The 25,451-nt window shown below is 46.9% G+C and overlaps 2 protein-coding genes across 5 annotated transcripts in view; one reads left to right on the forward strand and one right to left on the reverse strand.

Moving 5' to 3' along the window:
• The window catches only part of LOC134927409 (xin actin-binding repeat-containing protein 1-like), a 559,013-nt gene that overhangs the window by 468,962 nt on the left and 64,600 nt on the right, over positions 1-25,451 (reverse strand). The window lies entirely within an intron of this gene.
• Positions 1-25,451, forward strand: part of LOC134927411 (solute carrier family 22 member 13-like) — a 69,920-nt gene that overhangs the window by 34,659 nt on the left and 9,810 nt on the right. The window contains exons 2-5 of the mRNA XM_063921825.1: positions 11,067-11,187; positions 13,734-13,828; positions 21,379-21,593; positions 24,387-24,495. Of these exons, the coding sequence (XP_063777895.1) occupies positions 11,067-11,187; positions 13,734-13,828; positions 21,379-21,593; positions 24,387-24,495 (540 nt within the window). The remainder of the gene's footprint in view (positions 1-11,066; positions 11,188-13,733; positions 13,829-21,378; positions 21,594-24,386; positions 24,496-25,451) is intronic.

Consider the following 25,451-nt stretch of genomic DNA (forward strand, 5'->3'; position numbering starts at 1 on the left):
ACTGCCAGCCTGAGTCAGGTCATTCCCCTCATCAGGCTTTTGTAGAAGAAGCTGGAGACATTGAAGGAGGAGCTAAAACAGAGCGATTCTGCTAGGCATGTGGGACTTGTGGAACGAGCCCTTAATTCGCTTAACCAGGATTCACGGGTGGTCAATCTGTTGAAATCAGAGCACTACATTTTGGCCACCATGCTCGATCCTAGATTTAAAACCTACCTTGTATCTCTCTTTCCAGCAGACACAAGTCTGCAGAGGTTCAAAGACCTGCTGGTGAGAAAATTGTCAAGTCAAGCGGAACGTGACCCATCAACAGCTCCTCCTTCACATTCTCCCGCAACTGGGGGTGCGAGGAAAAGGCTAAGAATTCCGAGCCCACCCGCTGGCGGTGATGCAGAGCAGTCTGGAGCGAGTGCTGACATCTAGTCCGGACTGAAGGACCTGCCAACGATTACTGACATGTCGTCTACTGTCATTGCATATGATTCTGTCACCTTTGAAAGAATGGTGGAGGATTATATGAGTGACCGCATCCAAGTAGGCACGTCAGACAGTCCGTACGTATACTGGCAGGAAAAAGAGGCAATTTGGAGGCCCTTGCACAAACTGGCTTTATTCTACCTAAGTTGCCCTTCCTCCAGTGTGTACTCCGAAAGAGTGTTTAGTGCAGCCGCTCACCTTGTCAGCAATCGGCGTACGAGGTTACTTCCAGAAAATGTGGAGAAGATGATGTTCATCAAAATGAATTATAATCAATTCCTTCGTGGAGACATTCACCAGCAATTGCCTCCAGAAAGTACACAGGGATCTGAGATGGTGGATTCCAGTGGGGACAAATTAATAATCTGTGAGGAGGGGGATGTACACAGTGAAAGGGGTGAGGAATCGGAGGATGATGATGAGGTGGACATCTTGCCTCTGTAGAGCCAGTTTGTGCAAGGAGAGATTGATTGCTTCTTTTTTGGTGGGGGCCCAAACCAACCAGTCATTTCAGTCACAGTCGTGTGGCAGACCCTGTCGCTGAAATGATGGGTTCGTTAAAGTGTGCATGTCCTGTTTATACAACATAAGGGTGGGTGGGAGGGCCCAAGGACAATTCCATCTTGCACCTCTTTTTTCTTTCATTTTTCTTTGCATCATGTGCTGTTTGGGGACTATTTTTTTAAGTGCCATCCTGTCTGACACTGCAGTGCCACTCCTAGACGGACCAGGTGTTTGTGTCGGCCACTTTTGTCGCTTAGCTTAGTCACACAGCGACCTTGGTGTGCTTCTTTTTTTCTTTGCATCATGTGCTGTATGGGGACTATTTTTTTGAAGTGCCATCCTGTCTGACACTGCAGTGCCACTCCTAGATGGGCCAGGTGTTTGTGTCGGCCACTTGTGTCGCTTAGCTTAGTCACACAGCGACCTTGGTGCGCCTCTTTTTTTCTTTGCATCATGTGCTGTTTGGGGACTATTTTTTTGAAGTGCCATCCTGTCTGACACTGCAGTGCCACTCCTAGATGGGCCAGGTGTTTGTGTCGGCCACTTGTGTCGCTTAACTTAGTCACACAGCGACCTTGGTGCGCCTCTTTTTTTCTTTGCGTCATGTGCTGTTTGGGGACTATATTTTTGAAGTGCCATCCTGCCTGACACTGCAGTGCCACTCCTAGATGGGCCAGGTGTTTGTGTCGGCCACTTGTGTCGCTTAGCTTAGTCACACAGTGAACTTGGTGCGCCTCTTTTTTTCTTTGCATCATGTGCTGTTTGGGGACTATTTTTTTGAAGTGCCATCCTGTCTGACACTGCAGTGCCACTCCTAGATGGGCCAGGTGTTTGTGTCGGCCACTTGTGTCGCTTAGCTTAGTCACACAGCGACCTTGGTGCGCCTCTTTTTTTCTTTGCATCATGTGCTGATTGGGGACTATTTTTTTGAAGTGCCATCCTGCCTGACACTGCAGTGCCACTCCTAGATGGGCCAGGTGTTTGTGTTGGCCACTTGTGTCGCTTAGCTTAGTCGCACAGCGACCTTGGTGCGCCTCTTTTTTCTTTGCATCATGTGCTGTTTGGGGACTATTTTTTTGAAGTGCCATCCTGCCTGACACTGCAGTGCCACTCCTAGATGGGCCAGGTGTTTGTGTCGGCCACTTGTGTCGCTTAGCTTAGTCACACAGCGACCTTGGTGCGCCTCTTTTTTTCTTTGCATCATGTGCTGTTTGGGGACTATTTTTTTGAAGTGCCATCCTGTCTGACACTGCAGTGCCACTCCTAGATGGGCTAGGTGTTTGTGTCGGCCACTTGTGTCGCTTAGCTTAGTCACACAGCGACCTTGGTGCGCCTCTTTTTTTCTTTGCATCATGTGCTGTTTGGGGACTATTTTTTTGAAGTGCCATCCTGTCTGACACTGCAGTGCCACTCCTAGATGGGCTAGGTGTTTGTGTCGGCCACTTGTGTCGCTTAGCTTAGTCACACAGCGACCTTGGTGCTCCTCTTTTTTTCTTTGCATCATGTGCTGTTTGGGGACTATTTTTTGAAGTGCCATCCTGTCTGACACTGCAGTGCCACTCCTAGATGGGCCAGGTGTTTGTGTCGGCCACTTGTGTCACTTAGCTTAGCCATCCAGCGACCTTGGTGCAAATTTTAGGACTAAAAATAATATTGTGAGGTGTGAGGTGTTCAGAATCGACTGAAAATTAGAGATGAGCGCCTGAAATTTTTCGGGTTTTGTGTTTTGGTTTTGGGTTCGGTTCCGCGGCCGTGTTTTGGGTTCGACCGCGTTTTGGCAAAACCTCACCGAATTTTTTTTGTCGGATTCGGGTGTGTTTTGGATTCGGGTGTTTTTTTCAAAAAACCCTAAAAAACAGCTTAAATCATAGAATTTGGGGGTCATTTTGATCCCATATTATTATTAACCTCAAAAACCATAATTTCCACTCATTTTCAGTCTATTCTGAATACCTCACACCTCACAATATTATTTTTAGTCCTAAAATTTGCACCGAGGTCGCTGGATGACTAAGCTAAGCGACCCTAGTGGCCGACACAAACACCTGGCCCATCTAGGAGTGGCACTGCAGTGTCACGCAGGATGGCACTTCCAAAAAACACTCCCCAAACAGCACATGACGCAAAGAAAAAAAGAGGTGCAATGAGGTAGCTGTGTGACTAAGCTCAGCGACCCAAGTGCCCGACACAAACACCTGGCCCATCTAGGAGTGGCACTGCAGTGTCACGCAGGATGTCCCTTCCAAAAAACCCTCCCCAAACAGCACATGACGCAAAGAAAAAAAGAGGCGCAATGAGGAAGCTGTGTGAGTAAGATTAGCGACCCTAGTGGCCGACACAAACACCGGGCCCATCTAGGAGTGGCACTGCAGTGTCACGCAGGATGTCCCTTCCAAAAAACCCTCCCCAAACAGCACATGACGCAAAGAAAAATAAAAGAAAAAAGAGGTGCAAGATGGAATTGTCCTTGGGCCCTCCCACCCACCCTTATGTTGTATAAACAGGACATGCACACTTTAACCAACCCATCATTTCAGTGACAGGGTCTGCCACACGACTGTGACTGATATGACGGGTTGGTTTGGACCCCCACCAAAAAAGAAGCAATTAATCTCTCCTTGCACAAACTGGCTCTACAGAGGCAAGATGTCCACCTCATCATCATCCTCCGATATATCACCGTGTACATCCCCCTCCTCACAGATTATCAATTCGTCCCCACTGGAATCCACCATCTCAGCTCCCTGTGTACTTTGTGGAGGCAATTGCTGCTGGTCAATGTCTCCGCGGAGGAATTGATTATAATTCATTTTAATGAACATCATCTTCTCCACATTTTCTGGATGTAACCTCGTACGCCGATTGCTGACAAGGTGAGCGGCGGCACTAAACACTCTTTCGGAGTACACACTTGTGGGAGGGCAACTTAGGTAGAATAAAGCCAGTTTGTGCAAGGGCCTCCAAATTGCCTCTTTTTCCTGCCAGTATAAGTACGGACTGTCTGACGTGCCTACTTGGATGCGGTCACTCATATAATCCTCCACCATTCTTTCAATGTTGAGAGAATCATATGCAGTGACAGTAGACGACATGTCCGTAATCGTTGTCAGGTCCTTCAGTCCGGACCAGATGTCAGCATCAGCAGTCGCTCCAGACTGCCCTGCATCACCGCCAGCGGGTGGGCTCGGAATTCTGAGCCTTTTCCTCGCACCCCCAGTTGCGGGAGAATGTGAAGGAGGAGATGTTGACAGGTCGCGTTCCGCTTGACTTGACAATTTTGTCACCAGCAGGTCTTTGCACCCCAGCAGACTTGTGTCTGCCGGAAAGAGAGATCCAAGGTAGGTTTTAAATCTAGGATCGAGCACGGTGGCCAAAATGTAGTGCTCTGATTTCAACAGATTGGCCACCCGTGAATCCTTGTTAAGCGAATTAAGGGCTGCATCCACAAGTCCCACATGCCTAGCGGAATCGCTCCCTTTTAGCTCCTTCTTCAATGCCTCCAGCTTCTTCTGCAAAAGCCTGATGAGGGAAATGACCTGACTCAGGCTGGCAGTGTCTGAACTGACTTCACGTGTGGCAAGTTCAAAGGGCATCAGAACCTTGCACAACGTTGAAATCATTCTCCACTGCACTTGAGACAGGTGCATTCCACCTCCTATATCGTGCTCAATTGTATAGGCTTGAATGGCCTTTTGCTGCTCCTCCAACCTCTGAAGCATATAGAGAGTTGAATTCCACCTCGTTACCACTTCTTGCTTCAGATGATGGCAGGGCAGGTTCAGTAGTTTTTGGTGGTGCTCCAGTCTTCTGTACGTGGTGCCTGTACGCCGAAAGTGTCCCGCAATTCTTCTGGCCATTGACAGCATCTCTTGCACGCCCCTGTCGTTTTTTTAAAAAATTCTGCACCACCAAATTCAAGGTATGTGCAAAACATGGGACGTGCTGGAATTTGCCCATATTTAATGCACACACAATATTGCTGGCGTTGTCCGATGCCACAAATCCACAGGAGAGTCCAATTGGGGTAAGCCATTCTGCGATGATCTTCCTCAGTTGCCGTAAGAGGTTTTCAGCTGTGTGCGTATTCTGGAAAGCGGTGATACAAAGCGTAGCCTGCCTAGGAAAGAGTTGGCGTTTGCGAGATGCTGCTACTGGTGCTGCCGCTGCTGTTCTTGCGGCGGGAGTCCATACATCTACCCAGTGGGCTGTCACAGTCATATAGTCCTGACCCTGCCCTGCTCCACTTGTCCACATGTCCGTGGTTAAGTGGACATTGGGTACAACTGCATTTTTTAGGACACTGGTGAGTCTTTTTCTGACGTCCGTGTACATTCTCGGTATCGCCTGCCTACAGAAGTGGAACCTAGATGGTATTTGGTAACGGGGGCACACTGCCTCAATAAATTGTCTAGTTCCCTGTGAACTAACGGCGGATACCGGACGCACGTCTAACACCAACATAGTTGTCAAGGACTCAGTTATCCGCTTTGCAACAGGATGACTGCTGTGATATTTCATCTTCCTCGCAAAGGACTGTTGGACAGTCAATTGCTTACTGGAAGTAGTACAAGTGGGCTTACGACTTCCCCTCTGGGATGACCATCGACTCCCAGCAGCAACAACAGCAGCGCCAGCAGCAGTAGGCGTTACACGCAAGGATGCATCGGAGGAATCCCAGGCAGGAGAGGACTCGTCAGAATTGCCAGTGACATGGCCTGCAGGACTATTGGCATTCCTGGGGAAGGAGGAAATTGACACTGAGGGAGTTGGTGGGGTGGTTTGCGTGAGCTTGGTTACAAGAGGAAGGGATTTACTGGTCAGTGGACTGCTTCCGCTGTCGGCCCAAGTTTTTGAACTTGTCACTGACTTATTATGAATGCGCTGCAGGTGACGTATAAGGGAGGATGTTCCGAGGTGGTTAACGTCCTTACCCCTACTTATTACAGCTTGACAAAGGGAACACACGGCTTGACACCTGTTGTCCGCATTTCTGGTGAAATACTTCCACACCGAAGAGCTGATTTTTTTGGTATTTTCACCAGGCATGTCAACGGCCCTATTCCTCCCACGGACAACAGGTGTCTCCCCGGGTGCCTGACTTAAACAAACCACCTCACCATCAGAATCCTCCTGGTCAATTTCCTCCCCAGCGCCAGCAACACCCATATCCTCCTCATCCTGGTGTACTTCAACACTGACATCTTCAATCTGACTATCAGGAACTGGACTGCGGGTGCTCCTTCCAGCACTTGCAGGGGGCGTGCAAATGGTGGAAGGCGCATGCTCTTCACGTCCAGTGTTGGGAAGGTCAGGCATCGCAACCGACACAATTGGACTCTCCTTGTGGATTTGGGATTTCGAAGAACGCACAGTTCTTTGCGGTGCTACTGCTTTTGCCAGCTTGAGTCTTTTCATTTTTCTAGCGAGAGGCTGAGTGCCTCCATCCTCATGTGAAGCTGAACCACTAGCCATGAACATAGGCCAGGGCCTCAGCCGTTCCTTGCCACTCCGTGTGGTAAATGGCATATTGGCAAGTTTACGCTTCTCCTCCGACAATTTTATTTTAGGTTTTGGAGTCCTTTTTTTACTGATATTTGGTGTTTTGGATTTGACATGCTCTGTACTATGACATTGGGCATCGGCCTTGGCAGACGACGTTGCTGGCATTTCATCGTCTCGGCCATGACTAGTGGCAGCAGCTTCAGCACGAGGTGGAAGTGGATCTTGATCTTTCCCTAATTTTGGAACCTCAACATTTTTGTTCTCCATATTTTAATAGGCACAACTAAAAGGCACCTCAGGTAAACAATGGAGATGGATGGATACTAGTATACAATTATGGATGGACTGCCGAGTGCCGACACAGAGGTAGCTACAGCCGTGGACTACCGTACTGTACTGTGTCTGCTGCTAATATAGACTGGTTGATAAAGAGATGTAGTAGTAGTATGTATGTATAAAGAAGAAAGAAAAAAAAAACCACGGGTAGGTGGTATACAATTATGGACGGACTGCCGAGTGCCGACACAGAGGTAGCTACAGCCGTGGACTACCGTACTGTACTGTGTCTGCTGCTAATATAGACTGGTTGATAAAGAGATGTAGTAGTAGTATGTATGTATAAAGAAGAAAGAAAAAAAAAACACGGGTAGGTGGTATACAATTATGGACGGACTGCCCAGTGCCGACACAGAGGTAGCTACAGCCGTGGACTACCGTACTGTACTGTGTCTGCTGCTAATATAGACTGGTTGATAAAGAGATGTAGTAGTAGTATGTATGTATAAAGAAGAAAGAAAAAAAAACCACGGGTAGGTGGTATACAATTATGGACGGACTGCCGAGTGCTGACACAGAGGTAGCTACAGCCGTGGACTACCGTACTGTACTGTGTCTGCTGCTAATATAGACTGGTTGATAAAGAGATGTAGTAGTAGTATGTATGTATAAAGAAGAAAGAAAAAGAAACCACGGGTAGGTGGTATACAATTATGGACGGACTGCCCAGTGCCGACACAGAGGTAGCTACAGCCGTGGACTACCGTACTGTACTGTGTCTGCTGCTAATATAGACTGGTTGATAAAGAGATGTAGTAGTAGTATGTATGTATAAAGAAGAAAGAAAAAAAAACCACGGGTAGGTGGTATACAATTATGGACGGACTGCCCAGTGCCGACACAGAGGTAGCTACAGCCGTGGACTACCGTACTGTACTGTGTCTGCTGCTAATATAGACTGGTTGATAAAGAGATGTAGTAGTAGTAGTATGTATGTATAAAGAAGAAAGAAAAAAAAACCACGGGTAGGTGGTATACAATTATGGACGGACTGCCCAGTGCCGACACAGAGGTAGCTACAGCCGTGGACTACCGTACTGTACTGTGTCTGCTGCTAATATAGACTGGTTGATAAAGAGATGTAGTAGTAGTATGTATGTATAAAGAAGAAAGAAAAAAAAACCACGGGTAGGTGGTATACAATTATGGACGGACTGCCCAGTGCCGACACAGAGGTAGCTACAGCCGTGGACTACCGTACTGTACTGTGTCTGCTGCTAATATAGACTGGTTGATAAAGAGATGTAGTAGTAGTATGTATGTATAAAGAAGAAAGAAAAAAAAACCACGGGTAGGTGGTATACAATTATGGACGGACTGCCGAGTGCCGACACAGAGGTAGCTACAGCCGTGGACTACCGTACTGTACTGTGTCTGCTGCTAATATAGACTGGTTGATAAAGAGATGTAGTAGTAGTATGTATGTATAAAGAAGAAAGAAAAAAAAACCACGGGTTTGTGGTATACAATTATGGACGGACTGCCGAGTGCCGACACAGAGGTAGCTACAGCCGTGAACTACCGTACTGTGTCTGCTGCGACTGGATGATAAATAATGATATAAAAAAAATATATATATCACTACTGCAGCCGGACAGGTATATATTATATAATGACGGACCTGCTGGACACTGTCTGTCAGCAGAATGAGTTTTTTATAGAAAAAAAAAAAAAACACCACACAAGTGAAGTCACACGACGAGTGTTTAACTTTTTCAGGCAATCACAATATAGTATACTATACTACTAACTATACTGGTGGTCAGTGTGGTCAGGTGGTCACTGGTCAGTCACACTGGCAGTGGCACTCCTGCAGCAAAAGTGTGCACTGTTTAATTTTAATAATAATATGTACTCCTGGCTCCTGCTATAACCTATAACTGGCACTGCAGTGCTCCCCAGTCTCCCCCACAATTATAAGATGTGTGAGCTGAGCACAGTCAGATATATACATAGATGATGCAGCACACTGGGCTGAGCAGTGCACACAGATATGGTATGTGACTGAGTCACTGTGTATCGTTTTTTTCAGGCAGAGAACGGATATATTAAATAAAACTGCACTGTCTGGTGGTCACTGTGGTCAGTCACTAGTAAACTCTGCACTCTCTACAGTTCTACAGTACTCCTAAGCTCCAGTAAATCAGGTCAATCTCTCTCTCTCTCTCTTCTAATCTAAATGGAGAGGACGCCAGCCACGTCCTCTCCCTATCAATCTCAATGCACGTGTGAAAATGGCGGCGACGCGCGGCTCCTTATATAGAATCCGAGTCTCGCGAGAATCCGACAGCGTCATGATGACGTTCGGGCGCGCTCGGGTTAACCGAGCAAGGCGGGAAGATCCGAGTCGCTCGGACCCGTGAAAAAAAACATGAAGTTCGTGCGGGTTCGGATTCAGAGAAACCGAACCCGCTCATCTCTACTGAAAATGAGTGTAAATTATGGTTATTGAGGTTAATAATACTATGGGATCAAAATGACCCCCAAATTCTATGATTTAAGCTGTTTTTGAGGGTTTTTTGTAAAAAAAACACCAGATTTCAAAACACACCCGAATCCGACACAAAATTTTCAGGGAGGTTTTGGCAAAACGTGTCCGAATCCAAAACACGGCCGTGGAACCGAATCCAAAACCAAAACACAAAACCCGAAAAATTTCCGATGCACATCTCTAATGAGTATACCTCCTGCTGAGATCGAATTCTCAGTTCAACACTTTAACATGCCTGTATTTTTCCATCCACCCCCTGTTAACTGTGCATAAATTCTCTCTGTGAACGCTGTCACAAGACAATCCCGGCAGTGTCACTCTGACGCATGTGCAATAGAAGTAAATGGCTCCTCTGCATCCGATATCTACTTTACATGCACCTGTCAATCAGGCCCATTAACTGTATGCAGCCAGACAACCAATCAGGGCTAGTTACTTAGTAGCCAGACATGTCTTATTTTTTCAATAAAAAGACATCTTATTTTAACACCTTCCCCTTCAAGCTTGTGAACTCAGAACTTATTGCATCTGTCACTTTCAGAAAATTGATAAAATTATGACAGTAATGTCCTGTAGATTTTCCAACAATGTTTACTCTACTACATACATGCATGATTTGCAACTTACCAGAAAATAAATGCACCTTTTATATATACACAACTCACAGCCTATCTTCAAATTTAATGCATATCTTGAAGAAAAGAATAAAAATCAATATATCCTGACTTACAAACAGGACAGGAGAGTGAGAACTTGAATGTTCTCTCCATCTCTGCAGTCAGCACCCCGCCAGCACAAACCCCACACCCTGCCAGGGATCTTCCTCCTTCCAGCCTGTGTGCTCAGCCAGTCACTGAGCCGGGAGGCTGAGCCATCACTCAGCAAGCTCTGCAGCACCAGCGGCTGCAATGAGCATGACGGCTGGATGGTCAGTGTCGAAGGGAGCACAATGCAGCGCATTGCAGTGCTGCGGATCGGATTAGAGATCCGATCTCCGGTGGGGGCCCTTTTCTGAAAGCGGGGCCCAGGGTAGTTAGGTACTTACCCCCGTTGACCCCCCTCCCCCTTAATCCAGCTCTGGACCCAGCCTTCATCAGCTCATGCCTTTCCTTTGCTCAAAGTCCTTTAGCGGAGTGGAAATGGGCAAAAATGTAAAGTTAAATCTTCTTGCACTACTCCTCAAAACTAGCGTATGTCTTTTATGTATAGTACCTACCTCAATTCATTTTGGCCAGTACAGACTTCTACTCCACCACTAATACCACTCTTGGCAAAGCTATACAGAGTGCCACCAACATGGATACTGCACTGCACCTCAGCCATTTTACCCTTCAGAATGCGGCCGGTTGAATAACTGATTAATTTTTCTCTTGCTCAGTACTAGTTACCTTAGAAAAAATGTACACTGCCTGCATCCCTTCTGCCACCCGCCCCTCCCCCTCCCCCGTTCAGCCGTCTGTCACAGGTGGTCAGAATTATCTCACAAAACAAAGCTGTGTTAATATAATTAGCTGAAAATTAAGTATAACAAAACATAATTCCATAAACCAATTAGAAAACTAAAATATTCGTCAAAAACTAGTCATGTATTAGGGATAATGCACCCCTACTATGGAATATTAGGATAATAAATATCACGGTTGGTTTCTCTCTTCTGTACTGATGCATGTGGATCTCTTCTGGGACTATATTTATACTTTACAAAAGTAATGCTAATGATATGTTTGTTTCATTAATTTAATATGATCTGCTCCAGGATCCTACCAGAATCCGCTCGGTGGCTTCTTACTAAAGGCAAAAATGAAAAGGCTAAAGAGCTACTCCAGAAAGCTGCACGTACAAATAAGCGGGAGTTCCCAGAGGCGTTACTATTACAGGTAACCTAAGGCAACTGTTACTTTAGTATGTGCCATTGGTTAAAGTACTTTAAATAAGATTAATCTGTTCTGAGTCAAATGGACATCCTGGTGTCTTTACCCAGAGCCCATACTGCAGATTGGTGACCATCAGTACCATTATCATCAACTCTGCATACCTCCCAACCAGTGGTGCAAGTAGAAAAAATGTCTTATAGGTACTGTCTGCCAAAAAAATGGGTGTGGCCAAATGCCACATGAGGCGTGGCCAATGAAAATGGGGGCGTGATACACATATGGGGGGTAGGGGCAGATATACATATGACCCCAATAGTGCCAGATACACATTGCCCCACAGTGCCAGATATACATTGCCCCCACATTCTCCTCTAAGGATCAAGTTCCAGACCGTGTACTTGAATTATACATTATATATATGTCACTTTATACACTAGGACTATTGTGTATTTGCTACAGTGCATTGCTGTTATTAATCTGTAGGTAAATGTATTATATCGGCATAGATTGTCCCAGGAAGGGACATCAACAAGATGTATTAACATGTTGTCCGCCGAAGCAAAAGCTCCCCCCTCCGGCAAAGTCCCCCGAGCGCACAGTGCTTCAGCTCAGTGCTGAAGCGCTGTGTTTCCCTGTCCTGGCTGACTGCTCCGCGCATGCTTGAAATCTTGCTACTCACGCAAGATCCCCAACGCAGTAAGGAGTCGGCACACGCCACAGCCAGGGACAGTTCTGTCCCTGCTGTTGTGTATGGGCATCGCACCCGCAGCTGTCAAAATCATCATCTGCAGGTGTTGGAACTGTCAGCGATGCTGACCATTCATACATTGCCCTCACATATTGGCCTGCTATCTTATAGATAGCAGCGCCGATATGGACAGGGGCGCATGGGGTATAGTGCACATAACATGCGCTGATACCGCTTCTCCCCTATATCGCACATTCATACATTTATCCCCTGGTACAATAGCATGCATCCACTTGCTGTATTTACTATATATATTTTAAGTGGCCCAGATCATGCATTCTCCCATGGGCCCTCATTCCGAGTTGATCGCACGCTGCAGATTTTCGCAGCCCAGCGATCAGGTTACTACTGCGCATGCATATGCACCGCAATGCGCACGTGCGTCATACTGGTACAAACAGCATTGTTGCTGTGCAATGCTTCTAGCGACGATTCCATTCGCACAGCCATTCAAAAGGAGATTGATAGAAAGTGGGCGTCTATGGGTGTCAATTGACCGTTTTCTGGGAGTGGTTGGAAAAACGCAGGTGTATTCAGGCATTTGCAGGGCGGGTGTCTGACGTCAATTCCGGGACCGGACAGGCTGAAGTGATCACAAGGGCTGAGTAAGTTCAGATCAGACCTACTCAGAAACTGCAAAAAACTGTTTCGTCCCGCTCGGCTGCACATGCGATCGCACACTTGCAAAGCGAAAATACACTCCCCCGTGGGCGGCGACTATGCGTTTACACAACTGCAAAAAGTAGCTAACGTGCGATAAACTTGGAATGAGGGCCATGGGCCCTCATTCCGAGTTGTTCGCTCGTTCTTTTCCTTCGCATCTGTGCGATTTTCCGTAAACTGCGCATGCGCAATGTTCGCACTGCGGCTGCGTCAAGTAAATTTGCTAAGAAGTTTGGTATTTTACTCACGGCATTACGAGGTTTTTTCTTCGTTCTGGTGATCGGAGTGTGATTGACAGGAAGTGGGTGTTTCTGGGCGGAAACTGGCCGTTTTATGGGTGTGTGTGAAAAATCGCTGCCGTTTCTGGGAAAAACGCGGGAGTGGCTGGAGAAACGGGGGAGTGTCTGGGCGAACGCTGGGTGTGTTTGTGACGTCAAACCAGGAACGACAAGCACTGAACTGATCGCACTGGAAGAGTAAGTCTCGAGCTACTCAGAAACTGCAAAGAAAAATCTTTTCGCAATATTGCGAATACTTCGTTCGCAATTCTGCTAAGCTAAGATTCACTCCCAGAGAGCGGCGGCTTAGCGTGTGCACTGCTGCGAAAAGCGGCTAGCGAGCGAACAACTCGGAATGAGGGCCATGGTTAGGTGAATCAATGTGGTGGCTGGCTACACCCCCTCTGTAGACTGGCCACACACCTAAACAAGGGCCCCTACCACTGCATTCCGCCGGTGGGCCCTTCACGCCCCAGACCGACACTGTTTGTGGGCCCAACAGCAAACGTTTGTAAGGTCCCTTATGTATGTAAGACATGGAAGGAGATGGGGTTGTGTTTCTCATGCCAATCCTGCACAACCTACATTATCCAGTGAGGGGTACGGGAATGTGACAGGAGAAATGAAAAGCCAGAGAAATCAGTGATTTCCATGTAGCTAAATACAGAGAAGAAAAACATATGGATTTCTCCAGCTAAAGCCATATTTATTTATTAAATGGACCCCATAATCTCAGAGGAGATGAGAAATATATGTATACTGTATATAAAAATGGACAAAGTAAGTAGGATACACCCACAGTGATAATATTTTTAACAGTAGATTCCTAAACAGTTCTTTTTCTCTATTTATTTTCTAAGTTACAAGAAGAAAAACTGACTTCATCTGGGAACATGTTGGATCTGTTTAGGGTCCCAAATCTGAGGAAAAAAACACTCATTATGTGCTTTATATGGTAAGTTACATAACTATAGTATAGTAGTTTTTCTTGTAGCACTTTCTTTGTATAATATACAGTATGCATTATAGAGTGAGGCTTAGACATGACATTTGACAAAAATTCTGATATAAATGTTTCTGTAAGAGATATATACTGTAAAATATGTGGACCCCCATGCTTCTTAATGTACTCGAGTGCATCCTATAAATGCTTTCAAGGTGAATGAACATCCACTAAGAGTATTCAGTGCCAGCTTTGTGGCTTGGTGGATGAGAAGGTACGGGATGGGCAGAGTGACAGTATACCACTACACTATTCATTTCTATTTTTACATTGATCTCTCCATAAACACTGCTTGTCTTAAACGCATTTATTATAACCTACAGTAATCATCATAGCAGTGGTTCCCAAACTCAGTCCTCAAGCTACCTCAACAGTCCAGTCTTTAAGGATATCCATGCTTGGGCACAGTTGTACCTCAATTAATTTGACTTATCTGTGCTCAGCCATGGATATCCTTAAAACCTGAGGCTTAAGGACCTAGCTTGGGAACCACGGCATTATAGTAATCATTTTACTAACCAATCTTTGTCTTAGGATTGTAAGCTTGTGAGCATGGTATTCTTACCTATCCATCTGCATACCCTCCAACCTATTACACATAAAAATTAGTACAAATTAGGAAAGGGGGCGTGGTCACGGTTAAAGGGGCGTGGCCACATCCCTTTTCCTATACTTTCAATGGAGTTTGGCGAGCCAAAAATCGGTACAGACCATAAAAAAAGATATTGTACCTGCTAAAAAGATACAGTTGGAGGGTATGCATCTGTCTTATTACAGTTTTATTCCTCAATTGTAAAGTGCGGGGAATATGTAGAGGTTATATATAGAAATGTTAGTGAATAAATAAATCATGAGAGTGAAGATCCATAAAGAAGTTACCTGTATGTTTTGGATTTTTTTCTTCTTAGTTTTTACACGGTTGAAGTATGTCTAGAAAGTACATAAGAAAGTACATAGGTGGATGCAAAGTGTACCCTATTAAATATGGAGCTGGGAGCCAAATTCCTGCACCACTGAGATGGTGAGAACTCGGGATATAAGCCTGAGAAAGGTTAGGAACACTACCCAAAGTTGTGGTACGGTCCATTAAATGAGCCTACTCAACCTCTCAGGTAGAAAATCCTGTCCTATCCTAAGCTGCTCTTAGAAAACACTGGTTACTTTGCATCTGCCAATGCCGCTGAGTATGGTTGATAATACTGGGCCTGATTCAGAGGTGCTGTGGAGCGATTATTTGCCACTTCTCGTGTGCCAATGCCGCACAGCGCGCACACCGCGACTGATTAGCGATATAGCATGCACAGGCAGGGCCAGATTAACAATGGGGAGGATGGAGCTACAGCTCCAGTCCCAAGATACAAATAGGCCCATCAACATGACAGCATGATCATGATTAAGCGCCCAGCTGGTCACATGGTTGCCATCTCCTATATAATAGCCCAGATCTGTCACTCTGTGACTGTGTGGATAACGCTGGGCGTGGTTAGGAGCTCTCATTGGGTTAGCATAGGGGTGGGCAAAATACGGCCCGCGGGCCGGATGTGGCCCGCAAACCGATCCTGCCCGGCCCACTGCCTCCCACCAGCGAGCAATGACAAGCGGCCCGACCGGCTGAGCTGCTTGTCATTGCTCTGCACTGCAGTACCTCCAAGCTGCCAGCGGCGCCTCTCTCCCCTGCTGCTCCTGCTGCTACGTTGTAGCAGCCTCCTCCAGAGTCCCCAATGACAACGGCTGTGTTCAGCCGAGAAGGGGGCGGGGCTACATGCCGCTGAGGGGGCGGGGTTACACGGGACCTCAGGGGGCGGAGCTACACGAGACGAGAGCCAGACTGCTACAGATCCATCCTTCCTGCCACTGCCAGCCAGATCAGTAAGTTAATGGGAAAAGTGAAAGAAAGTGTGTGTGTGTGTGTGTGTGTGTGTGTGTGTGTGTGTGTGTGTGTGTGTGTGTGTGTGTGTGTGTGATAGTGTGCATATATTTGTGTGTGCGGGCAGTGGCGTCAGACTGTTTTTAGGTTTGGGGGAGAGATCTTTAGCTCTCGCTGTACCAACCCCTACCGTGTTCTGTCACCATGTCACCCCCATGTTCTGTCACTATGTCACCCCCCCCCCGTGTTCTGTCACTGTGTCACCCCCCCGTGTTCTGTCACTGTCACCCCCCGTGTTCTGTCACTATGTCACACCCCCGTGTTCTGTCACTATGTCACCTCCCCGTGTTCTGTCACTGTGTCACACCCCCCGTGTTCTGTCACTGTTTCAACTCCCTGTGTTCTGTCGCTGTCAACCCCACCATGTTCTGTCACCATGTCACACCCCCCGTGTTCTGTCACTGTCACCCCCACCGTGTTCTGTCACCCCCCCTCCCCGTGTTCTTTCACTGTGTCACCCCCCCCGTGTTCTGTCACCGTGTCACACATCCGTGTTCTGTCGCTGTCACCCCCACCGTGTTCTGTCACTGTCACCCCCCCGTGTTCTGTCACTATGTCACACCCCCCGTGTTCTGTCACTATGTCACCTCCCCGTGTTCTTTCACTGTGTCACACCCCCTGTGTTCTGTCACCGTGTCACACATCCGTGTTCTGTCACTGTCACCCCGCCCTCCCCGTGTTCTGTCACTGTGTCACCCCCACCGTTTTCGGTCACTGTGTCACACACCCGTGTTCTGTCACTGTCACCCGCCCCCCTCCCCGTGTTCTGTCACCGTGTCACCCCCACCGTGTTCTGTTACTGTGTCACACACCCGTGTTCTGTCACTGTCACCCCCCCTCCCCGTGTTCTGTCACCGTGTCACACCCCCCATGTTCTGTCACCGTGTCACCCCCACCGTGTTCTGTCACTGTGTCACACCCCCCGTGTTCTGTCACCCCCACCGTGTTCTGTCACCGTGTCACCCCCACCGTGTTCTGTCACTGTGTCACCCCCACCGTGTTCTGTCACTATGTCACACCCCCCGTGTTCTGTCACTATGTCACCTCCCCGTGTTCTTTCACTGTGTCACACCCCCTGTGTTCTGTCACCGTGTCACACATCCGTGTTCTGTCACTGTCACCCCGCCCTCCCCGTGTTCTGTCACTGTGTCACCCCCACCGTTTTCGGTCACTGTGTCACACACCCGTGTTCTGTCACTGTCACCCGCCCCCCTCCCCGTGTTCTGTCACCGTGTCACCCCCACCGTGTTCTGTTACTGTGTCACACACCCGTGTTCTGTCACTGTCACCCCCCCTCCCCGTGTTCTGTCACCGTGTCACACCCCCCATGTTCTGTCACCGTGTCACCCCCACCGTGTTCTGTCACTGTGTCACACCCCCCGTGTTCTGTCACCCCCACCGTGTTCTGTCACCGTGTCACCCCCACCGTGTTCTGTCACTGTGTCACCCCCACCGTGTTCTGTCACCGTGTCACACCTTTCCCCAGGGGCCATAAGACACTGGATAATTTGCTTGCTGCACAATAATTATCCTAAATAAAATGTTAATGTGTAAAAAGGCTCTCTACCTGCCGTAATGTGTGTAAAAGGGGCTCTACCTGGTGTAATGTGTGTAAGTGGCGCTGTGTGGCGCAATTTGAATAATGGAGACTATTGTGCAGCCTAATATGAATCTGTATTATTTTTTGCCCACACCCCTTCCACATGAAGCCACGTCCCTAAATTTTTGGCAAGTGGGGCAAGCTGCTATTTTGTATGTGGCCCTCGGATACTGACAGGAAATGTCAAATGGCCCCTCAGCTGAAATAATTGCCCACCCCTGGGTTAGCAGCAGGTCTATCACACCCAGTCCACAGCTGATTGGGTGAAAAACGCCCTCCCACACAGGTTACATCCAATGGGAGGCTCGGCCCTTTGGCAGCTGTGTGTTCCCAGAGCAGGATTAACAATGGGGCTGATGGAGCTGCAGCTCCAGGTCCACACCCCAAAATAGGCACACTGCATCTGCAGCAACATACCCTCCAACAATTCACACATAAAAAACGGTACAAATTAGAAAAAAAGGGACGTGGCAACTGGCAACAGGGCGTGGTCACGTCCCTTTTCCAATACTTTCAATGGAAGTTTGGAGAGCCAAAAATCAGTACAGACCATAAAAAAAAGGTACTGTACCTGCCAAAAAGGTACAATTGGAGGGTATGCCACTGCATCTGCAGCAAGTTTCTGCACTGTAGATAGGGGGGAAAAAAATCCTTTTACTGCAGCATCCTATGTCCTACTGCCAGTCCGCCTGCCCCCTCTGGCATCAACAATCCCCTCTCCCTAGCTGCGGCGTAGGTGGAACAAAAGCTTCTGCAGCCACAGGCATAGATGTGTATGAAAGCAGCGCAGCGGAAGGTTTTCATAGCCCTCTCTGCGCCGCATACTCTCTGAGCCCCAGAGCCAACTTTGCGCGTGAGGTCACAGAAGTGCCTCCCTGCCACGCCCAGATCCCCAGAGGCCCTGACTCCCCAACACAGCACCTGAACTGCCGACCTGGAAGCCCCGAGATGGCTAATGTAACGGATAGAGTGGGTGATATCACAGAGGGTACTGTCTAGACACTGAAACATTGTAAAAGGTGACAGTGCTGTGCAGTGCAGTGGTGCAGTGGGTGTGCAGTGTCACTGACACTGCACAGCACTCTCACCTTTTACATTGATTCAGCGAGTCAGTCAGTTCTGCCAGCCATTCACTATTGTTAGCGCCGGTGTCCCAACACGCCGCATTACAGGGAAGTAGATGCACTAAATAAACTACAGATCCCAGCAGCCCTCAGATCCGAAGCATTCCGGCACTAAGGCCTGCTGGGAGCTGTAGTTTATTGAGTGCATCTTCTTCCCTGTATTGCGGCATGTTGGGACACTGGCACTAACAATAGTGACTGGCTGCTGTGCGAGTCTTCGGGAGAGCCACTGCCAAAGGGAGGACAGCAGCTTAGCTGCTTCCAGGACGAGAAGCAGGAGAAGCATTACCCACCCCTCCCCCACTCGCAGTATCTCTGGGCCCCATCCACGCACCCCCACACACACCCCTCCACCACCCGTGGTGGCTCCAGACCCCCTCACCCGCCCGCAGCAACCCTGCACCCACCCCTCCCCCACCCACCGTACCCACCCCTCCCCCACCACACCACCGCACCGCGGTGGATCCAGGCCCCCACCCGTGGCACCCACGCACCCGCCCCTCCCCCACCCGCGGTACCCCCGCAACCACCCCTCCACCACCCGAAGCACCCCCGGACCCCTCCCCAATCCCCGTCTCCCCTGCACCCGTCACTCCCCCAACCACAGCACCTACTAGGTAATTCATCAGGCTCTGCGTGCGCTGTTCACGCCGTTCCAAGGGGCTACGACCCCTTAACCATTGCACACCCTTTCTCCGTGCAATATTTAACTACTCACACAATTATGATTGGAGGTAATACTCCATATAATACAAATATTGCACGCCACAAGGGCGTGCCAGGGGTTAAGGGGACGTAGCCCCTTACGACGGTCTGAAGAGCGCCCCTAGGGCACGATGAATCACCTAGTAAATGATAAGAATTAAAATTATATTTTTAATTTCCTCACAAAGTGATACTGTTTTTCTACTTTTACATATTTTGGGAGACATTGGGGTTTATAGTGTAGGGAGTGTACATGCCCATATGTCACTGGCCACACCCACACAACATTAACCACATCTCCTCAATTTATCACAATAGGCCCTTGATTATGTTCAGCTCCAGGCCCATGTGGACCTTAATCCGGCCCTGAGCACAGGGGATTTATTTGCAAAATGAGTGACAAGTTCTCAATGTTTGAGGGAGGTAAAGGGAGGTGGCCTGAAAAACGCATGCATGCCTAGACTGTTTTCTAGGCATTGCCTAATCAGCAACTGCAAAATCATTCACAGCTGGAGAGGAATTAGGAGAGTCTCTCAGTCTGAAGGTGTGTACACACAGTGCAATATGCACTTAACTTTCCTTACGATTTTGACTATAGGCAAAATCGTAAGGAAAGTTAGTGCATATCGCACCGTGTGTAAAGTCCTTTTGATGCCGATGCGCGGTTCCGCAAGATCGGCATCACAAGGAAAAATAGACTGTGCAGGCAGCACAACATTGACTTTTTTTGGCCGGCCCCGTCGAATAGTCAATGTCGGGCTTACGGAGTATTGCGCCATGTATACACACCATAAGACTGCATAGGGTTGTGCATAGGTCCGAAGCTGCAGCTGATGTTCTCGCTTATGCAAGTGAGCGACGGATGTGAGACGCCGGCAATGAGTGAACCATTAGCTTTATTTTGCAAGTAACCTGCAAGCGAAATCGCACCTGCTCATACAACTGCATTATATAAATAAAATTATTATTAGACGGGATGGAGTCAGGATCCTAACAGTGAGTATAAGGGTTCGAGTTAGGCATTATAGGCAGGGTTAGTGTTAAGCTGCTGAAGGGGACAATTACATTTAGGCTGCGGGAGGGGTGGGTTAGGCTGCTGAAGGAGATGGTCGTTTAGGGTTAGGCTGCTGAATGAGACGATTAGGGTTAGGCTGCTGAAACGGACACTTAGGGTTAGGCTGCTGAAGGGGTTGGTTAGGGTTAGGCTGCTGAAGGTGACGGTTACGATTAGGCTGCGGCAGTGGTGGGTTAGGGTTAAGGCAAGGGTTAAAATACTCACCAGGATCTGTCAGCTTTGTGACTGTTGGGATTCTGCTGTCGGAATCCCGACCACCTGCATTTCTTACACAACTTTTATTGACATAGCTAAGGCTAAACCTAGCATCATTTTAGGAGAAAAATGTAATTGCTGATATTGATGAAGAGGTGATCCAAAGCAGGTTTGAAGTAACAATTACACTACAACGTGCACAATTTTCAAGTATACCAGAGCTGTGCTGGACCATTGGATGCTTTAGGGGAGCTTACAGATGGCGAAGCCGAATATGGGCCCTCATTCCGAGTTGTTCGCTCGGTAAAAATCTTCGCATCGCAGCGATTTTCCGCTTAATGCGCACGCGCAATGTCCGCACTGCGACTGCGCCAAGTAAATTTGCTATGTACTTAGTAATTTTACTCACGGCTTTTTCATCGTTCTGGCGATCGTAATGTGATTGACAGGAAATGGGTGTTACTGGGCGGAAACAGGCCGTTTTATGGGCGTGTGGCAAAAAACGCTACCGTTTCCGGAAAAAACGCAGGAGTGGCCGGAGAAACGGAGGAGTGTCTGGGCGAACGCTGGGAGTGTTTGTGACGTCAAACCAGGAACGACAAGCACTGAACTGATCGCAGATGCCGAGTAAGTCTGAAGCTACTCAGAAACTGCTACGAGGTGTGTAATCGCAATATTGCGAATACATCGTTCGCATTTTTAAGATGCTAAGATTCACTCCCAGTAGGCGGCGGCTTAGCGTGAGCAACTCTGCTAAAATCGCTTTGCGAGCGAACAACTCGGAATGACCTCCATGGTACAATCATATCCCTGCAACTGCAATCAAAAATCGATGGTAAATGTCATATTTCTTTGTATTTCCACATCTGTTTCCAGGTTTGTGAACGGTTTATCTTACTATGGTCTTAGTTATAATGTTGGGAGCTTTGGGCTGGACATATATCTTACACAGCTCGTATTTGGAGCTGTGGAAATTCCAGCTCGTCTTGGAACCATATTCATAGTGCAGAATTTTGGAAGGAGGCTGAGTCAAGCATTGTGTCTCTTATTGGGAGGAATTGTCTGCCTTATTATTACTACGATACCAACAGGTAAGCAATGTTATACAGGGATATCCCCACTTTTGTTCCCACAAGAGACTGGGGTCTATGCAGAGCCGGCCCTAACCAATATCATGCCCTAGGCAAGATTTTGGTTGGTGCCCCCTAGCACCACCGCTGGTTCCGCCTCTGACCTTGCACCTTTTTCCCATCACCATCATCCCTCACCCATAGCAGTCCTTATTTTGGTGTTTGTACCCCTATATTTTAAATAGGAACAGTTCGCACATTTGGCGCACAGCCCAAAAAGGGGTGTTTTTGCTGCCACACAATAGTAACCCCAATTCCAATTACGCCACACAGTACTGCAACTTTATTCACATTTGATCATGCGATAGTGTCCATAATTCATATTACATCCCACAGTAGTATCACTTTACCTTATAAATGTTACTCCTCACAGTAGAGTCCCTTATTCACATTACATCACACTGAATTGCTCCTTATTCACATTACACCACACCCTATTTCTCTTTATTCACATTAGACAACACAGTAGTGCCCTTTCTATATGCAAGGCCACATAGTAGAGCACCTTATACACATAATGCCACATATTAGTAATGCATTTATACACATAATTCAACACAGTAATGCCCCTTACACATGTGAGACACATTATTAATGTCCTTATAAACATAATGCGCCTTACACATTATGACAACCTTTATTAATGCCCTTTTACACATAATGTCCCTTACACATATGCCGCACATTATTAATGCCCTTATACACATAATGACACACATAGTGCCCCCTACACATTTACTGCACATTATTAGTGCCCCTATACACATGACACACATACAGTAGTACCCTGTTACACATATGCCGCACAGTATTAATGCCCTTATACACATAATGACACACATAGTGCCCCTTACACATATGTTGCACATTATTAATGCATTTTTACATGACACACATAATGCTCCTTACACATATTCCAAACACTACTGCACAACCAACCCACTCACATGCACACAGCACTCACACTTCCACTAACACTGTGACCTCTGCCTCTGCTTGGATACAGATGTGTCCTCATAAATCTTGCCTCAATGCTAACATTGGGTTCCTTTTTTAATGAAAATGAAACTTATTTGCACTGCTATGTGGCTAGGATGCACAAGCAGCTTCTGCTGATTAAAATGATATGCAGCATGCCTATATACTGTGTGAGACTGTGGCTGTATCTGCATACGAAATGCTACACACAGAATATAGGCATGCTGCATATCATTTTAATCAGCAGAAGCTGCTGATGCCCCTAGGCATATCAAATGCCCTAGGCAATTGCCTAGTTTGCCTATGCCTATGGCCGGCTCTGGGTCTATGTACTAAGCAATGGACAGAGATAAAGTACCAGCCAATCAGCTCCAAACTGTCATGTTACAGGCTGTTTGAAAAATGACAGTTAGGAGCTGGTTAGTTGGTACTTTATCTCTGTCTACGTTATCACTTTCCTATACTTAGTACATAGACCCCTATAGAAACATAACATGTGACGGCAGATTAGAACCACGTGGCCCATCTAGTCTGGCCATGTACATGCACACACTATGGTTTCTTTTGTTGGGAGACAATTAACCTACCAGTATATTTTTGGATTTTGGGAGGAAATCAGAATGCCCGGATGAAACCCACGCAAGCACGGGGAGAATATACAAACTCCACACAGCGATGGTACGAAGCGAACCCATGACCTCAGTGCTGTGCGGCAGTAATGCTAACCATTACACCAAAAATATGTAATATTACAGAAGAGGAATTGCACAAAACAGTAAATGAAGTTCCATCTATGGTCTGTCCACTTGTGCATCGGATCTCTTCGTTACCCTCAGCTTATTCATATTAGTGTGACAAAGCTACAATTAATGCACAATGGGCTAGATTCACAAAGAAAGCAACCGCTTTGGGCAGGTTTGACCTGGATATTTAAAGCGGCAATAATATTACGTGTAAACATGCAGTACTTTGGGGGTGAGCTTTTGGGGCGTGGAGCTCCCTATATTGCTCTGGCTGGGCCACCTTGGGGCATCACCACCTTACATTTACTTTTAACACTTATATCACATTGTGTTTGTTTTATATTTATGTAGCTTTTTTCACATATTTTTTACACTTCTAACACTGCTCAGCTAAACTTCACATTCTAACACTTTACTGCTGTCCTCTTCTTTTCTTTTACATTCAGCAGCCTCTTTCATCTGCTTAACACTGATCTTTCACTCCTATCCTTTTTTCTGTGTGATGCCCTGGGGTGGTTTGGCTGGGGTGGTCTGGGGGTGCTCTGCGTCCCGAAGGTGAACCCCTATAGTGTTAGGGACCTGTCCGATGAGGTCACCGTGAAGCAGGTGGGCAGGCTCATATACTGGCCAATATATGCCAAGAACCTCAAATATTATATTATATTATGATAATTTTAATGGTGTATGGTGCACCTGCACCCTTTGTTCCTATGTTGTAGTATTACAGTACTTAGTCCCAGCAAGGTAGCACATCCCATTATAATAAGCTAGGGTGTGCAGTCCAGGCCCCGTTTCCATGCAGTACTTTGCACTTACGTTATTATAGTTATTGCCCTAGCCCTAACTGTTGCTGAATTACATCCCATAACATCTTCATCCATGGAAAGTATAGTAGAGATATTTAGGGTTGGTATATATTATAATATCTATTCAATTTTGCGGCTCAGATATATTTTGGTTACCATGAATAATAACATATATTAACTAAACATATTATGTTATATATAAAATTTCCTTTGTAATCTTTTTATAGAGTTATCTGTTGTAATCACAGTACTTGCAGTAATTGGAAAATTTGCAATGGCGTCTTCTTATTCAGTCTGTTATATATATGCTGCAGAGATATTTCCTACAGTCATCAGGTGAGCGCTCTGCAACACGGATCCTAAGAACATTTATACGGTTTGTACACTTGATGTTGTTGTGCTATGGATTGGTGAGAACACATAATACACATTGGGGCTAATTCAGAATCTCACGGAAATACCATATTTGTAGCTGCAAATCCATCTACTCCTATCCATGTGCCTGTAAAAGTAGCTGTCCTCACTATCAGCATGCAACTGCACCAGTCCTATCAAATATACGATGTCCGAAATCAGATGGCTCTGTGCGCATTCTCACTTCTTGCCCAGAGAGCACTTAGGCAGGGCGAATTTAGGGGTGAAGTCGCCACTAGGCACAACAGTAACGGTCGCCCCCAGTCTGCCTAATTTTATTATTTATATTGATTGATGATAGCCAAGTTAATAGAGTAATAAAAAAGCCACTATGACATTTTTCTATTTTTAATTATGTATATATTTACTAAGTGGGATAGCTTACAGGGGCAGTCTGTGCATGTCCTGAGCCTAATGCAAGGTTGATTACAACACAACATTTTCCTCTAATGGCCAAAACCATGTGCAGTGCAGGTGGGGCAGATATAACATGTGCAGAGAGTGGTAGATTTGGGTGGGTTATTTTGTTTCTGTGCAGGGTAAATACTGGCTGCTTTATTTTTGCACTACAATTTAGATTTCAGTGTGATCACACCCCACCCAAATCTAACTCTCTCTGCACGTTATATTTGCCCCACCTGCAGTGCACATGGTTTTGCCCATTAGAGGAAAATGTTCTGTTGCAATCAACCTTGAATTAGGCCCCCTATCCTTTTGCACTCAGTATAGTAGAAATATTTTGCAGTTAGTATGTACCTTTTGGTCTGACAGGACCAATACACGTATCCAAGTGCTGTCCCTAGGCATGTGCCTCCCGTGCCTAATGGGAAATTCGCTACTGCACTTAGGCCCAGATTTATCAAACCTTGGAGCGTGAT

The sequence above is a fragment of the Pseudophryne corroboree genome, chromosome 5 (assembly GCF_028390025.1).
Source record: "Pseudophryne corroboree isolate aPseCor3 chromosome 5, aPseCor3.hap2, whole genome shotgun sequence".
Classification (NCBI taxonomy): Eukaryota; Metazoa; Chordata; class Amphibia; order Anura; family Myobatrachidae; genus Pseudophryne; species Pseudophryne corroboree.